The sequence below is a fragment of the Saccopteryx bilineata genome, chromosome 4, assembly GCF_036850765.1.
Source record: "Saccopteryx bilineata isolate mSacBil1 chromosome 4, mSacBil1_pri_phased_curated, whole genome shotgun sequence".
In the NCBI taxonomy this organism is placed as follows: Eukaryota; Metazoa; Chordata; class Mammalia; order Chiroptera; family Emballonuridae; genus Saccopteryx; species Saccopteryx bilineata.
Genome location: NC_089493.1, coordinates 54,078,057 through 54,094,305, shown reverse-complemented (window position 1 = coordinate 54,094,305; position 16,249 = coordinate 54,078,057). Strand labels below are relative to the sequence as shown.

General features: G+C 43.8%; 2 protein-coding genes and 1 non-coding gene across 9 annotated transcripts in view; 1 reads left to right on the top strand and 2 right to left on the bottom strand.

Annotated features, from left to right (window-relative positions):
* Window positions 1-9,683, top strand: part of HACD3 (3-hydroxyacyl-CoA dehydratase 3) — a 35,759-nt gene extending 26,076 nt beyond the window's left edge. The window contains exons 8-11 of the mRNA XM_066273412.1: window positions 1,285-1,397; window positions 3,079-3,185; window positions 4,131-4,262; window positions 8,044-9,683. Coding sequence (XP_066129509.1) covers window positions 1,285-1,397; window positions 3,079-3,185; window positions 4,131-4,262; window positions 8,044-8,120 — 429 coding nt within the window. The 3' untranslated portion in view covers window positions 8,121-9,683. The remainder of the gene's footprint in view (window positions 1-1,284; window positions 1,398-3,078; window positions 3,186-4,130; window positions 4,263-8,043) is intronic.
* Window positions 7,129-7,251, bottom strand: LOC136336698 (small nucleolar RNA SNORA26). Its single transcript, XR_010731527.1, has one exon. It is a non-coding gene; the product is annotated as a small nucleolar RNA SNORA26 (small nucleolar RNA).
* The window catches only part of INTS14 (integrator complex subunit 14), a 46,014-nt gene continuing 39,123 nt past the window's right edge, over window positions 9,359-16,249 (bottom strand). For 4 of the 7 annotated variants that reach the window (XM_066273408.1, XM_066273407.1, XM_066273405.1 and 1 more), the window contains exons 11-12: window positions 13,823-13,888; window positions 9,359-10,982 (exon numbers count right to left, since the gene is read on the bottom strand). In XM_066273408.1, coding sequence (XP_066129505.1) covers window positions 10,731-10,982; window positions 13,823-13,888 — 318 coding nt within the window. In that variant the 3' untranslated portion in view covers window positions 9,359-10,730. Of the gene's footprint in view, window positions 10,983-13,822; window positions 13,889-16,249 lie in introns of those variants that run through there. The other 3 variants (XM_066273411.1, XM_066273409.1, XM_066273410.1) reach the window with 2 other exon arrangements.

Below are 16,249 nucleotides of genomic sequence, written 5' to 3'. Positions count from 1 at the left end.
AAGAATAAAATTGTATAGTATGATTTCAGAACATTTAAAAACAGGCAAGCTGAGCCTGACCAAGCTGTGGTGCAGTGGATAGAGCATCGGACTGGGATGCAGAGGACCCAGGTTACCAGCTTGAGCTCCGGGTCACTGGCATGAGCATGAGATAATAGACATGACACCGTGATTATTGGCTTGAAGCCCAAGGTTGCCGGCTTAAGCCCAAGGTTGCTGGTGTGAGTAAGGCGTCACTCGCTCTGCTGTAGCCCCCTGTAAAGGCACACATGAGAAAGAAATCAATGAACAGCTAAGGTGCCACAATGACGAATTGATGCTTCTCATCTCCCTTCCTGTCTCTCTGTCCCTATCTGTCCACCTCTCTGTCTCTGTCAAAAACAAACAAACCCAGGCAAGGTGAAATAGTGTACTGTTTAGGAATACACACATAAGCAGTAAACCTATAAAGAAAGCAATGGAATGGTTAACACAAGATAGTAGTTACTTACAAGGGGGGTGCCATACTTGTAATGTTCTGTTTCTTAACTTGGATTATGCCAACACAAATGTTCATTTGGCAGTATCCTTTAAACCAGGGGTCTCAAACTCGCGGCCTGCCGAACAATTTTGTGTGGCCCGCAGACTAATCCACAGTCTACGGGCCGCACAAAATTGTTCGGCGGGCCGCATGTGGCCCGCGGGCCGCGAGTTTGAGACCCCTGCTTTAAACTGTGTTTGAATGTGTATTTTTTGTGTGTGACAGAGACAGAAAGTCAGAGAGAGGGACAGATAGGGACAGACAGACAGGAAGGGAGAGAGATGAGAAGCATCAATTCTTCGTTGTGGCACCCTAGTTGTTCATTGATTGCTTTCTCACATGTGCCTTGACCAGAGGGCTACAGCAGACTGAGTGACCCCTTGCTGGAGCCAGCGACCTTGGGCTCAAGCTGGTGAGCTTTGCTCAAACCAGATGAGCCTGCGCTCAAGCCAGCGACTTCGGGGTTTTGAACCTGGGTCCTCCGCGTCCCAGCCTGAGCTCTATCCACTGTGCCACCACCTGGTCAGGCTGAATGTGTATTTTTAAAAACATGCTATTTGTGATGATACATTTACACAAACACATACTCATTTATCCAGAATGTCTAGTTTGGATATTGAACTTGTTCCAAAACTAGAGCAGAGGATTAAATCAATTGAGCTCAATCTTTTTCTATTTCTGGGGTTAGGTTTGAGTTAACACATCTATATGTTTTTTAAAATACATTCTAAAACATTTTTCTCTCTTTTGGGTCCTTTTAATAGCTTCTTGGACGAAATTTCATTCTGTTTATCATCTTTGGCACCATGGAAGAAATGCAGAATAAATCTGTGGTTTTCTTTGTGTTTTATCTGTGGAGCACAATTGAAATTTTCAGGTGGGTAGAAATGTTAGGGTGGTGTTTGAATTCCTCCTTTGTATCAGCTCTTTTCTTTAGAGAGTTGCTATCTTATCCAGGATGTCATTTGGTTTGGGATGTGTCTTATCCAGAGTGTCGTTTGGTTTGGGATGCATCTTATCCAGGGTGTAATTTGGTTGTAGCTGCATCTCTGTGCTCTGTAAAAGTGAGGCAGAAGTTTTTTTGTTTGTTTGTTTTGTTTTTAAGTGATAGGAGGGGAGGTAGAGAGACAGACTCCACATGTGCCCAGACCAGGATCCACCCGGTGATCCCAGTCTGGGGCTGATGGCTCGAATCACCTGAGCTTTCCTCAGTGCGGGGGCCAATGCTCGGACCAGCTAAGCTATCCATAGTCCCTGGGGCCGATGTTCAAACCAGTCAAGCCACTGGCCGTGAGAGGGGAAGAGAGAGAGAAGGGGGAGAGGGAGGAGGAAAGAAGCAGATGGTCACTTCTCATGTGTGCCCTGATTGGGGATTGAACCCATATGTCTGCATGTTGGGCCACTGCTCTATCCATTGAGCAAACTGGCCAGGACTGAGTTTTTTTTGTGTGTGTTTTTATTCTTGATTTTTAGAGGGAGAGAGAGAAACATCAATTTGTTGTTCCACTTCTGTATGCTGTCATTAGTTGATTTTTATATGTGCCCTGACCAGGGATCAAACCTGCAACGTTGGCATGTTGGGATGAAGTTCTAAGCAACTGAGCTACCCAGCCAGGGTCTGAGACAGAGTTTTTTTTAAAGCAGACTTTGGATTATTGTTCTAGCCTGGGCACTGGGAGCAGGAGAGATCCAGAGAAATGAAAAGACCCTTACCCTCTAGGATTGTGCTGTCTTGTTGGGAAGAATGGACTCGTTCACATAGAAAAACTCATGAAAGGGCTGAAGAAATATGGGGTTAAAGGAATAATCCATGTTGGATGGAACTAGTGAAGACCAGCCTTCCAGAAGGGATGGTAGAGATGAATCTTTTACTACAAAATTTCTGAAGTTTAAATTGACCCCTTAACAGACTTCCATTCTCAGAATCTAGTTAAAATAGATGTATTGTTCCCTATGAGATCATACATATGGAATACCGTATAATTTGAGGCTAACAGTCATTGGTATACTTAAGTATTTTGATAGCATTCATTTATCCGGAGATAAAGTACCTGTCAATATGTCCGTCATTTTTACCTACTTGGAATGTCAGTCAGAAGTAGGTATAGCTCTAGCCAGATAGCTCGGTTGGTTGGAGTGTTGTCCTGATGCACAGAGGTTGCTGTTCGATCCCCGGTTAGGGCATATATAGGAGCAGATCGATGTTCCTGTCTCTTGCTTCCCTCTCTCTCTAAAATCAATACAATAGACATTAAAAAAAGAGAAAGAACTAGGAATAAAGCCAAAAAGCTTTTGAGCATCCATTCCAGACACTGAACTATTCCAAAGAAGGTTCCTTTGAGACTAATACTTAGTCTGTCATTAAAGAGAGTTCACATTCTTTGAAGATTGGGGGAAGAGCATGATGGCAGTTTGTGGGTAGATAGCCCAGAGTTATAATTCTGTTCTGAAGAAGATATGTGTGGCTAATTGTGAAATGGTTCTGTTTGAGTGATGTTCTAGGGTTGCAATCAGAACCTGAAGTGGATTTTAGCATCTGAATTCCTTATTTTCAATAGGTACCCCTTCTACATGCTTGCTTGCATTGACATGGATTGGAAGGTGCTCACATGGCTTCGTTACACTGTGTGGATTCCTCTGTATCCTCTGGGATGTTTGGCGGAAGGTACTTTCAGGAACCCTAGGTTTTATAGCTTAGCTCCAAGGAATAGCTAAGCCAAGAGGCCAGATCTTTCTTCCTCCACCAAACTTAGTCAATACATGGATGTTGGGCTTTTCAAGATTTGCTTCCTAATGGCTTCCTAGTGGTACCCCAACTGTTCCAGGGACGTAGCTCATTGGGAGGCTGGTGGGCACATATGCATGCTTCCTATTTATATGGTAGTTTTAATTTTCCAAAGCATATTGATGATTTTATTTTATTCTGAAAAACAACTAGTGGGTGAGTCAAGTATGTATTTGTCTCTTCATTTCATAGAATAGAAACTGAAGCCCAGTGTTATCAAATGATTGTTTCTTATTAATTTTCTATTGTCAGCTTGGAGGTTCATCTCAGGAAAACTTGGGGGGGAAAAAAGAAGAGGCATAAGCTCTCTGTGCAAGGAAGAAGGAAGCATTTTTTTTTTTTGTATTTTTCTGAAGCTGGAAACGGGGAGAGACAGTCAGACAAACTCCTGCATGCGCCCGACTGGGATCCACCTGGCACGCCCACCAGGGGCGATGCATTGCCCACCAGGGGGCGATGCTCTGCCCCTCCGGGGCGTCGCTCTGCTGCGACCAGAGCCACTCTAGCGCCTGGGGCAGAGGCCAAGGAGCCATCCCCAGCGCCAGGGCCATCTTTGCTCCAATGGAGCCTTGGCTGCGGGAGGGGAAGAGAGAGACAGAGAGGAAGGAGGGGTGGAGAAGCAAATGGGTGCTTCTCCTATGTGCCCTGGCCGGGAATCGAACCTGGGTCCCCCGCACGCCAGGCCGACGCTCTACCACTGAGCCAACCGGCCAGGGCTGGAAGCATTTTTAAAAAACCCATCGCTGAAACTGGAGGGGTTAGAAGGCTCTGTCCCTATATGGGACTGTATTTTCCTTGTTTCTAACATGCTATTTCTGCTTTCAGCTGTCTCAGTGATCCAGTCCATTCCAATATTTAATGAAACAGGAAGATTCAGTTTCACATTGCCATATCCAGTGAAAATCAAAGTTAGATTTTCCTTTTTTCTTCAGATTTATCTTATAATATTATTTTTAGGTAAGTATTGGCTCTGTAAGAGACTTTTTCCTCTCACTTGTTTAGAGGGTAGAGTTAAATGATTCCAGGTTTAAAAGTCTTTAGGACTCTTATTTCCAAAAGAGTAGCATAGGGTTAGAGAGAGAGTGCTCGCAGAACAAACCCACGAAGAGAGAATGCGCTATATATGGGAAGTATTTCTTCCCAAATCCCATGGTTGAGTTCGCTTTCTTGAAGTGCTCTTGGTCATTAGGAACTCACCATAATATATTTCATGTTTCAAACAATGTAGGAAGCCCTTATAAAATAGAATAAGCTCATTTTCAGAATACAAGTAGCAGAAAGGCAGGAAGAGCAGCCAAGAGGCGCCGTAGCACCCCCACCTAACAACAGGCGGCCCCTCCTCGTGTAAACCTGCCTGCCTGTTTATTAATTTACTTTTATACAAAATATAAATTCTTGCCTTAATTCATAAAAACTAAAAGGGGAAAAAACATAAACCTAAATTATTGCAAATATAAGAGCTTCATAAGCTTCCTAACTTTAAGGACTGTTTACTTTAGATAAAAGTTCTAATATAGTTTAATATAATTTATGTATTTATCCTTGCTTTAGTTCACAAAAGTCTTGAGTTGGCCCTAAATAAGTATGGCTGGCTGGTCACCCAGCAACAGAGCATGTGGCAGCAGAGAGTATATTAGCATCTATTGCTGTGAAACAAAATTACTCCAAAATTTAGCAGCTAGGACAACAAACATTTATTATCTCACATGGTTTCTGAGGGTCAGGAAAGCAGCCTAGTTGGATGTCCTTGGCTGAAGGTCCCTCATGGGGCTTCAGGTGAGCTGTTAGCTCAGCCAGGGCTACAGTTCCTGCAGCCTTGGCTGGGGCGGGAGAACCTGTCCCCGGCCCACTCGTGTAGTTGTGGACAGGAGGCTTCAGGTTCTTGCTGTAGTTCTTCTCCATGTGGCTGCACATGACAGGGCTTCCCCCAGAACAAGTGATCTGAGAGCCAGAAGCCACATTGCCTTTTAAAAAATTTTCATTAATTTTTAATTGTTTGACATGTAGCATTGTATAAATTTAAGGTAGACAACATGTTGATTTGATATATCTATACATTGTAATATGATTGCCACTGTAGTGATAATTTAGCACCTCTGTCATGTTCACACTGCCTTTTATAACCTAATCTCAGAAGTGATATACCGTCACTTTTCCCATATTCTGTTGGTTACATAGACCTACCTAGTACAGTGTGGGAGGGACTACACAAGGATATGAAATATCAGGAGGTAGGATCACTGGGGACCATTTTAGAGGCTGGCTAACCCAGACAGTGTGAGGAAGACCACAAAATGTAAATCTAGAAGCCAGAAAGCCCAGCAGTCTTGGTCATTTAGTGTTGGGGGCAAAGAGACCTACACTTCAGGATATCAGCACATGGCAGAAGCACAGTTAAATAATATACATTATGGATGTAGGTCATTTGGCAAAGGTTAAATTTTATTCCATTTCTTATTTCCTATTTCAGAAAGGGTATACCTTTAGAAAGATTTCTAATCAAGTGTTAAAATGGTTGGCCATTGAAGGGAGTAAGCTTCAGTATGGAAAATGCACTCATCAAAAGAGCTCTTTAGCCCTGGCTGGTTGGCTCAGTGGTAGAGTGTTAGCCCGATGTGCAGATGTCCCTAGTCAGGGATTGGTTCCTAGTCAGGGAACAGAAGAAGCGCCCATCTGCTTCTCCACCCCTCCCCTTCTTCCCTCTCTCTTTTCCCGCAACTATGGCTCAGTTGGAGCAAGTTGGTCCCAGGTGCTGTGGTTGGCTCCATAACCTCTGCCTCAGGTGCTGAGAAAAGCTTGATTGCTGAGTAACAGAGCAACAGCCCAGATGGGCAGAGCACCGCCCCCTAGTGGGCTTGTGGATGGATCCAGATCAGGTGCATGTGGGAGTCTCTCTGCCTCCCCTCCTCTCACTGAGTTAAAAAAAAAAAAAGAGTTCTTTACCTCTATTACTGGATAAATCTACTATTACTGTAATTAGGCTCTATGAGGTGGGAATACTCAAAGTGTTAAAGTATTAGAAAAACCCTTTAAATATTTTACTAAAAAAGTTAGAAGGGTAGAAGTATTTTAATGTACACTGACTCTAGTGGCTTTCTTCATGTTGCTTATGTTGTCACACACTTGTATTTTCAAGATTTTATACTCATATTTAGTTTTCCTACAATGACCATGTAGTTGTCATTATTCTTAAGAATGAAATAAATCCTGAATTTGTATAATTTAGAAGCAGTATAGAACCAGTAACATTGGTATATAGATCAGAGTACTTTTTTCTTTTCTTTTTTTTTGACTGAGAGGAGGGGATATAGAGAGACAAAGTCCTGCATGTGCCCCAACCGGGATCCACCCGGCAACCCCATCTGGGCCATGCTTGCAAACGAGCGATTTTTAGCACCTGAGGCAGAAGCTCCACAGAGCCATCCTCAGCGCCAGTGCCAATGTGCTTGAACCAATCAAGCCATGGCTGCGGGAGGAGGAGGAGAGAGAGAGAGATAGAGAGAGAGAGAGAGAGAGAAAGAAGGGTGGGGCAGAAGCAGATGGGCACTTCTCCTGTGTGCCCTGACTGGGAATATCCACATGCCAGGCCGAAGCTCTACCACTGAGCCAACTGGCGAGGGCCAAAGTATTTTCTTCTAAACCTGCATTCTCTCACAAAGTAAGTGTTTTTAACATTGTATAATGAGGAAACTTAGGTGAGGCTAAGCCACAAAATACAGTCAGTGGTTGAGTAGAATTGAAATCTATTTTTTCTGAGAAAGTCCTATTTTCTAACTCACTAGATTGTGCTTCCTAGAAGAGTGTCACACTTTTTTTTTCCCCCAACTGTGACTCCAGACAGGATCCAAAGAGGAGTTTTACCCATCTCTTCTTAGGGTTTTATGGAGACTTACTTTACCCTTCTGTGTTAGCCTCGTAAGGCACTGCATTAGCCTTAAAAGGGCTTAGAAAAGGGCATCTTAAACTTGCTTACCACAGGTTATTGCATAGCCTTGCACTAAAAATTGGGTTGTTTCTATACTTCAGAGATGTGTATTTTATGTCAGCCTTTAAAAATGAAAAAAATATTATGGACTCCAATTAAGGAAACGTTTAGAGATACTGTAACTGTCATTGAAAAACATCATAAATAAGGTGGGAACAATGGGTCTGTGAAATCTAGGTGGTCTTGGCTGTACAATAATCTTTTTGTATGTTTAAAATTTTTGTAATAAAATATGGGAGAAAATGAAATTGTAAACCCACTGGGAAAAAGTTGAGTTGTCTCTAGTGCATTGTTAATAATTTGTTAAAACTTATTAAGTTGTATTAAGTTGTACTTCCTGAGCAGCTGCAATAAGCACAGAGGGATATAAAAAAAAAAAAAGACAGACAACCAGAGTGTCCCTGCCTAAAAGCTTCTGGTTGTAAACAAGGACAAAGATTCTCATTTCTTTCTTTTTGTGACAGAGAGAGGGACAGATAGGGACAGACAGGAAGGGAGGGAGATGAGAAGCATCAATTCTTCATTATGGCATCTTAGTTGTTCATTGATTGCTTTCTCATATGTGCCTTTATGGGGGGGGTATATAGCAGAGCGAGTGACTCCTTGCTCAAGCCAGTGACCTTGGGCTCAAGCTGGTGACCTCGGGGTTTCAAACCTGGGCTCTGTGCATCCCAGTCTGACGCTTTATCCACCGTGCCATCGTTTAGTCAGGCAAAAGATTTTCATTTCTAATTGGCCTCTTTTCTTTTTCAGGGTTATACATCAATTTCCATCACCTTAATAAACAGCGCAGGCGGCGCTTTGGACAAAAAAAGAAAAAGACTCACTAAAAAGAGACTTAGAGGACTTCTTGCCATTTAGACTTTTGAGCCTAATCTACACTTCTTACAGTTTTACCTTCTTGTACTGATGTAAAAGGTTTTTTAAAGTTAAATGATTCAATTCTCAGTTAGGCTGTCTTCCCTTTTCCCCAGTAACATCCTGAATTTGTGTTATCTTAGTGTAGTACTTGCATGACATCTGCTGGCAGGTTTGTCTTTTGTGTTCTGTTAGTGACAGCAGACTCGGCACAGCCCCACCCACGCCGTGCCCAGGCACTTAGTGTCACACCAGCCAGAGGACTTCAGTACCCTGAACCTACTAGGTATTGGCCGTTCTTACAGCTGGAATTTGTTCTTTTCAGCTATTGACTGTGGAAAAAAAAGCAAGACAGTTTTGCTCTATAGGAGGCTGTGAAAGTGACTCAGGCAGGATCTAATGTATTCTGTACCCAAGGGGTTACTTGTTAAGTGGGGTGGCATTGATTTTTTGAAAATCAATTCAACTCAGTCATTAATAAAACACTTCTGAGTCCAAGCGGGCCTAGAGAACACACATTACCTCTGCATTTCTTGGCCTCTCTAATGATATCTGTTACTATACAGAGCTTACCTGTGTGGGCACAGAATAATTTGAGAGAAACCAGTCAGAACCTTGGAAGACCATGATCACTTACTTCATTCCAAGATAAATCAGAATTATTTTCAACACTAAAAGATGAAACATTAGTTAGAAAACAAGGAGATTATAAGAGTTCCAAATCCAAATGGCTCCAGGGGGTCAGAAGGGTCAAACTGGCCAGAAGACAGCTGCTGGCAAGCCAGACTAAACGCCTCTAAAATTGCCTTTGGCTGTGCACAAACATGAAATGGTCAGTCTTCCCTCCCCTGAACTCACTAAGTCCATTTACTTGTACCTGTCAGAGTAAGTGCTGGGGCGGTTCGTTTTTTGAACAGACCTCAGAAACACCTGCCCTTATCCTGCTGTTGTCTCACCTCTCCGCAGTACAGTGGACAGAGGACTCTGGCTGGAGAACCACCAACTAGCTTGTCCTTTAACAAGGATCCCTGGCAGGAAACTCACCAGCAGAGGAACTGAAAAAGAATCTAGGCAGTATGAAGTTTGGCCACTGTCAAAAACATGTTTTTCCACTACATTCCAAGTAAACCAAGTAAAATGTCTTAGAAGTAACGCCTGTTTGTATAAGAGAATCTAAGGCACGATTGCCCTTTCTGATTTGCCATTCCCATTGTTCCTGGGGAGAGGGGACTGAATGAGTTATGCTGTTTTTCTGAGCCCAAGATGGAAACTTGGTTGGACCTAAAAACATGATTTGCGTAGTAGGCTGGCTGATTTTTTACAAGATCATTGCACTGAAGGATTTTTTTTGCATGTCTAACTTCTGTCAATACTTGTTTGTCTTCACTTCTGATGTTCTTCCACCTGGCTTTCTGTGTATCGGCAGAACAGCTTGCAGTCGGGTATGCCGCCTCTGTGGCAGAATCTTTCATTCTTTTAAGCCCTCTTGTTGCTGTCTGAGAAAGCAAAAGATTGTGTTTCTATTAAAAATTTACAGTCAAAATCCTAATAACTTGTGTTTAAAGATCATTTACTCTAATGGTTTTCAAATTGTTACTGACAAAGTCCTTTGTTCAAACAACACATAATATAGCAGTTCAGCATGTCAAACCAAAACTGATTACTCAGGTTGAAGCCTGAGGAAGTAATACCTGAGGTGGTCCACGGCGCACTGGTAATGTAAATAAATGTAAAGAAGCTATAGGACTTGGCCAAGGCCATGAGGCAGCTGATGAACTGGAAGGATGGCTGACTGCGGTGGCTGTCAGAACCTACCTGGATGGAACCTCGCTTAGGCAGTGAGGCCCAATGGTGTCAGAAACAAGGAAGTCAACATGGAACCCAAAGAACCCTTATGGTTTAATAATCTGTGCCATATAAAAGTGAAATTACATCCAGATAGGACAGACTAAAAGGCAAAGACTCGTTAGTTTCCCAGTGAAACCATTTTATAGAAAACATATTTTTTCATTAAAAAACCCCTGAAGAAACAGTAATGATTTTATATGTTTATGGTTGCTATTTAAAAGTCTGTATCTCGATACCAAAAGCACCTAAGGGTTACCACCAAGTTCCTTTCAAATTCTAAAGAAAGTTCCAAAACTGATGGTGTAAGGCTTGTGCTCAGCAAGCCCCAGACAATCTGGGTTGCTCATTCCAAGGCGGAATCTTGAAAAAGTCCTTATGATCGAGAGAAGATGCCTTTCAGAAAGCCAGAAGACCCTTGCAGGTTAGGTTTCCTGAGGAACAGGGAGAGCTCTGCCCATCACACCTTCAAGCTTCTGAGGTGATGTGCCCATCATGGGAGCAACAGGTGTCTTTTGGGCTGAAAGCCCCAGAAAGCTAAAAGTCAAAGCCCAAGCAGCCAACCACCCTTCGAGCCCTTCTCAGAGAGTAGCAGCACTCGTTCAAACCAGCAGGTGGAGCTTCTGGGGCAGCCTCAGGGAGGTCTTGTGGTTACTGCAGAGGTGAACATTGGAAAACTTTTTACCCTAAATCATTTTCACTTCAAATGATAAAAAGGAGGGCTCCCAAAGACAGCTTCACATTCTTTCAGTGCTGCTCCCAGAGAAGTCTGTCTGCAAAGGTGTGATGTTGTGGTCATAGCCGGCATACTCGGAGGTGCCCGTGCTGGCCAGCTTGAGCTGCTGGGCCGCGTGGGTGAGCTGGAACGCAGCATCGGGGTGGGCCGTGTCGGGCAGCAGTGTGCACTCCCTTTCCAGCATGTCAGCCACCCCTTTGAGCAGGTCCAGGAAGCCAAAGGCCAGGGCAGCCTTTCGTAAACGGTTCAGCTCCTGAAACAAGATTTTAAAAAAGATGTTGTGAAAACACATTTTCCTCATCACATACTTTTTTTTTTTTTTTTTTTAACAAACAAAGGTTTCCTTATTCCAAGGTATGGCTGGGTAAGTAGTTTGTTTACAACCATTCTTGTGAAATACTTTTTAAGAAAATACAACCAACTTCTTAAAAACAGACACATACCTCAACTAGGATGCTCTAATTTCTGGTGGATAATGTATATGATAATTATACTGGTCCCCGCTTCTTGGTGGATTTCTATTCCCACTTGGTTTTCTACCACCTGCCACCCTCCTGACCAGCTCCCTCGTTGGCTCTGTCTACCTACCCAGCCAGTCCACCCTCCTGACCAGCTCCCTCGTTGGCTCTGTCTACCTACCCAGCCAGTCCACCCTCCTGACCAGCTCCCTCGTTGGCTCTGTCTACCTACCCAGCCAGTCCAGCCTCCTGACCAGCTCCCTCGTTGGCTCTGTCTACCTACCCAGCCAGTCCAGCCACTCTTCTGTCTGGAATTATCACATACTTTCTAAGTCCACAGCTTAGAATAAATTCTCCTGGACCCCAAACTTAAACGAGCATTTTATATAAGAACAAATGCTTCTACAGAGATGCCTATAATGAGCGTGTGATGGCATGACTGAGAAGCGGTTTCTCCACAGGTGACCAGAAAGCTGGGCAAGAAAGACAGCTGACTGGAACACAGGTCATCGCCACAATGAGCACTATGGCAAACGTGAGGCACTCTGCACATATCATCTCGGTTACTCATAATGCCAAGCAGGGTTGCTTTTCCTGTTATTCAGGTATGGAGAAAGCTTGTCCCACACCTCAGAGGACGCTTAAACCTCTCATGCCTCTTGGGCTGGGACTCAGGGTGAACAACATTATTTGGAGGAGGCTCTAGAGGAGTCAGGAAGTTTAATCTGAAAGATAGCCACAAAATGAAAGCTGGGGTAGTGACTGGATGCAGAGCAACAGGAAGTGCCCCATCAGTATGATTTAGGCTAGTCATGTCCTCTCTGGGTCTCAATGGCCTCATTTACAAAATGAGAAGGATAACCCCCCTGCAGGGGCTGATGCAATCACCTGGTAGACGCCCTTCCCCGCTCTGGTATATAGGGTTATATAAAACCAGAAAAGCCTGACCAGACGGCGCAGTGGATAGTGTTGGACTGGAATGCAGAAGGACCCAGGTTCGAGACCCTGAGTTCGCCAGCTTGAGCGTGGGCTCATCTGGCTTGAACAAAAAGCTCACCAGCTTGGACCCAAGGTCACTAGCTCCAGCAAGGTGTTACTTGGTCTGTTGAGGCCTCCAGTCAAGGCACATAGGAGAAAGCAATCAATGAACAACTGAGGTGTCGCAATGAAAAACTGATAATTGATGCTTCTCATCTCTCTCCATTTTTGTCTGTCCCTATCTAGCCCTCTCTCTGACTCTCTCTCTGTCCCTGTAAAAAAAAAAAAAAAAAAAAAACCAGAAAAGATATGAGCTTTCTGACCAGTTCTCTACTATCATCTGTTAAAAAGTAAAAAGTGAAAAAGGCCCAGGACAAGTGTGTCACCTTGAACAGACAGCTGATGATTGTTGGCAGAGAGCTCTGCAGGGAGCAGGTCTACAGCCAGAGTGGTCCTCAAGGGCCTTGGGAATCACGGGCTTCAGTTAGGGGGCATGGCAGGCTGATAACTCTGGTTGGCTTTCGCTTGATTTTAACAGCTCACTACACAATTAGGTTTGAAGACAACTGTGACATAAAGGTAATGAAATAACATCCAGACAAAGGCGCATGTATGTTCTCTAGAAGACATGCTAGCCTGGGGTCTGGCTGGCTGTATGTCTATATATTTTTCTGTGTGTGTGTGACAGAGACAGAGATGGGGGCAGATAGGGACAAACAGGCAGGAAGGGAGAGAGATGAGAAGCATCAATTCTTCATTGCAGCACCTTAGTTGTTCATTAATTGCTTTCTCATATGTGCCTTGGGGGGAGGGTTGGGGGCCTCCAGCTAAGCCAGTGACCCCTTGCTCAAGCCAGTGACCCTGTGCTCAAGCCAGCGACCCTGTGCTCAAGCCAGCAACCCCACACTCAAGCTGAATGAGTCCGCGCTCAAGCTGGCAAGCTCGGGGTTTGAACCTGGGTCCTCCACGTCCCAGTCTGACGCTCTATCCACTGTGCCACTGCCTGGGCAGGTGTGTGTCCATATTTTAAGATTAGCAAGCGAGAACTCAAGTGACAACACAGCACAGCTCACACTGCCGTTTCATTTGATTTCGGCCAGACACCAGAGGGACAGGGGAGAACTGAGTGAGCATAAGTGTCCCACACTCCACCATTGGAACTTTATTCCCTCTACCAATGGATCTGGGATTAGCTAGGTATGATTCCTGAGGGCCATCCTTTTGCAGTTCATAAACGTGCAATTTTAGAAGTCATTCCTGAAAGTTCTGGTACAGTAAGAATGTTCTGGGCAATCACCATCCCAGGAAATCACACAATGGTTGGCTGGGGTTGGATGGGATACCGCGTGGGAATGGTGAGAAGGGTTAAGGGCTACGAGGGTTAAGGTCCTTTCCACTCCTTCCCTCAGCTAGTCACAGCAGCCCACCCACAGAGAAGCCCTTCTGCACAGAGCCAGGCCGTGTAAGCACTTCCAGTTCTTTGATTTTGGGCCAAAAACTTGTACTGACTTTATTGATGAAAAACTGAGGCACAAGCCATACATCTCCAGTCCCGGCCCACGCTCGCCCTGCTTCCCCACACTGACTGCGCAAACCATTTACTCTTGGCACCCGGCCCAGGCCTCCCCCTCTCTCCCTGTAATTCTGACAGTCTCACCTTATAGAATGTCTGTGTTTTTTCAGGTAGTTTTCTTGCATTTCTTAAAATCTTCTGTACATCTGTCTATCAAAAGTAAAAAGAATTCAACATTAGAATTCTGTGGTAAAGGGGAAAGAATACAAATAGATGGCTCTAAATGTTTAAAGAAATGAAAACACAAACTGAGCCAGAGTGTCAGAATGAGGATTCCTTCTGAGCTAATGTCACTGTTCTGTTAAACATTAGTAGAGCCCCTCCCTCCCTCAAAGTGCTTGATAATAAATCCGTTGGTGACAGAAATGAACTTGTCTCACAAAAACACACCCAGTAATCATACATACATATAAATATATACGTGGCCAGCTGTTTTTTTTTGATAAGGGTGCCAAAATCATTCAATGGAGGTAAGAATAGTTTCAACAAATGGTGCTAGGACAACTGGAGAGTCACATATAAAAGAATGAAGTTGAACCCTTACTTCACACCATATGCATAAGTAAATCATTGCCCTGGCCGAGTAGTTCAGCTGGTTAGAGCATTGCCCTAACACACAAAGGTTGCAGGTTCAATACCCGATCAGTACATATATAGGAACAGACCAATGTTTCTGTCTCTCTTTCTCTCCTTCTCCTCTCTCTAAAATCAATAGATTTTAAAATATAAACAAACTAAAATGAATCAGAGACCTATAAAACTCTTTGAAGAAAACATAGGGGGAAATCTTCATGACCTTGAATTTGACCCTAATTTCTTAATTACAATAGCACAGCAACAAAATAAAATAATTTATTTGATGAATGTTCATAGCATTATTCAGAATAGCAAAAAGGTAGAAAGAGCCCAAATGTGCATGAACTGAATGAATGGATAAATAAAATGTGTCATGGTTATACAATGGACTATTATTTGGCCATCAGAGAAATGAAGTATTGATATTTACTATAACATGAGTGAACAGTGAAACCATTATGCTTAGTGGAAGGAAACCAAACAAAAAGGGCCACATGTTATATGATGCCATGTATAGGAAATATTCAGAATAGGCAAATCCACACAGACAGAAGACAGGTACGTGGTTCTCAAGGGCTGAGGGAAGATGGCAATACAGAAGAGTGACTTGCTTAATGGGTACCGGGTTTTCTTTTGGCGTGATAAAATGCCCTGGAACTTCTCAACCTGTGGGTTGCGACCCCAGTGGGGTCGCCTAAAGCCATCGGAAAATACATAATGCATATCAGGTATTTACATTCCGAATCATAATTGTAGCAAAATTACAGTTATGAAGTAGCCACCAAAATTATCTTTTGGTCTGGGGTCACCGCAACATGAGGAACTGTATTGCGGGGTCACAGCATTAGAAAGGTTGAGAGCCCTGGCCGGTTGGCTCAGCGGTAGAGCGTCGGCCTAGCGTGTGGAGGACCCGGGTTCGATTCCCGGCCAGGGCACACAGGAGAAGCGCCCATTTGCTTCTCCACCCCTCCGCCGCGCTTTCCCTCTCTGTCTCTCTCTTCCCCTCCCGCAGCCAAGGCTCCATTGGAGCAAAGATGGCCCGGGCGCTGGGGATGACTCTGTGGCCTCTGCCCCAGGCGCTAGAGTGGCTCTGGTCGCAACATGGCGACGCCCAGGATGGGCAGAGCATCGCCCCCTGGTGGGCAGAGCATCGCCCCTGGTAGGCGTGCCGGGTGGATCCTGGTCGGGTGCATGCGGGAGTCTGACTGTCTCTCCCTGTTTCCAGCTTCAGAAAAATGAAAAAAAAAAAAAAAAAAAAAAAAAAAGAAAGGTTGAGAACCACTGAACTAGATAGTAGTGAGGGTTGCACAACATTGTGATTGTACTAAATGCTACTGAATTGTATATTTTAAAATGGCTGAAATGATAAATGTTATGTGTATTTTACCACATAACATACATCCAGAATAAAAAAATTTTTTAAAAACAATTTTAGAAAAATTCAACTATCCTTTTAATAGGGAAGTGCTGAGGTCAGGGATGGCAGAAAAGAGGGAGGCCTGATTTTCTAAAAAAGAGAAGAGACCCTACTGCCGTAGCCATGGAGGATGCATCGTCTCCACGAAGGGGGGCAAGGAGAGACTATGCCAGCAACAGAAGCTACTTCTGCTATTGGGGGTCTGAATGCCTCTTTTCATCTGGCTTATGTTGAACCCACTGGAAGAACAGGAAAAAAAAAAGGCACTGAAATGAGAAAAAGAAGACCAAAAGTGATTTTTAAAGATAGGTATAAAGAACTTTATGTCAATGGAAAAAAAAAAATGTCACTGAGTATCTTGCCTGAAAATAGCCTATGTTGCTAAAAGTATACTCTCAGCTTCCCATGAAAGTGTTTCGGAGGAATCAGTGTAATGCTATGGTATGGGCTCTACTGCAGGAATGAAATAACCACATGAAGATTTTTACATTTTTCTCAAAACTGTTGTTAAGGGTAAC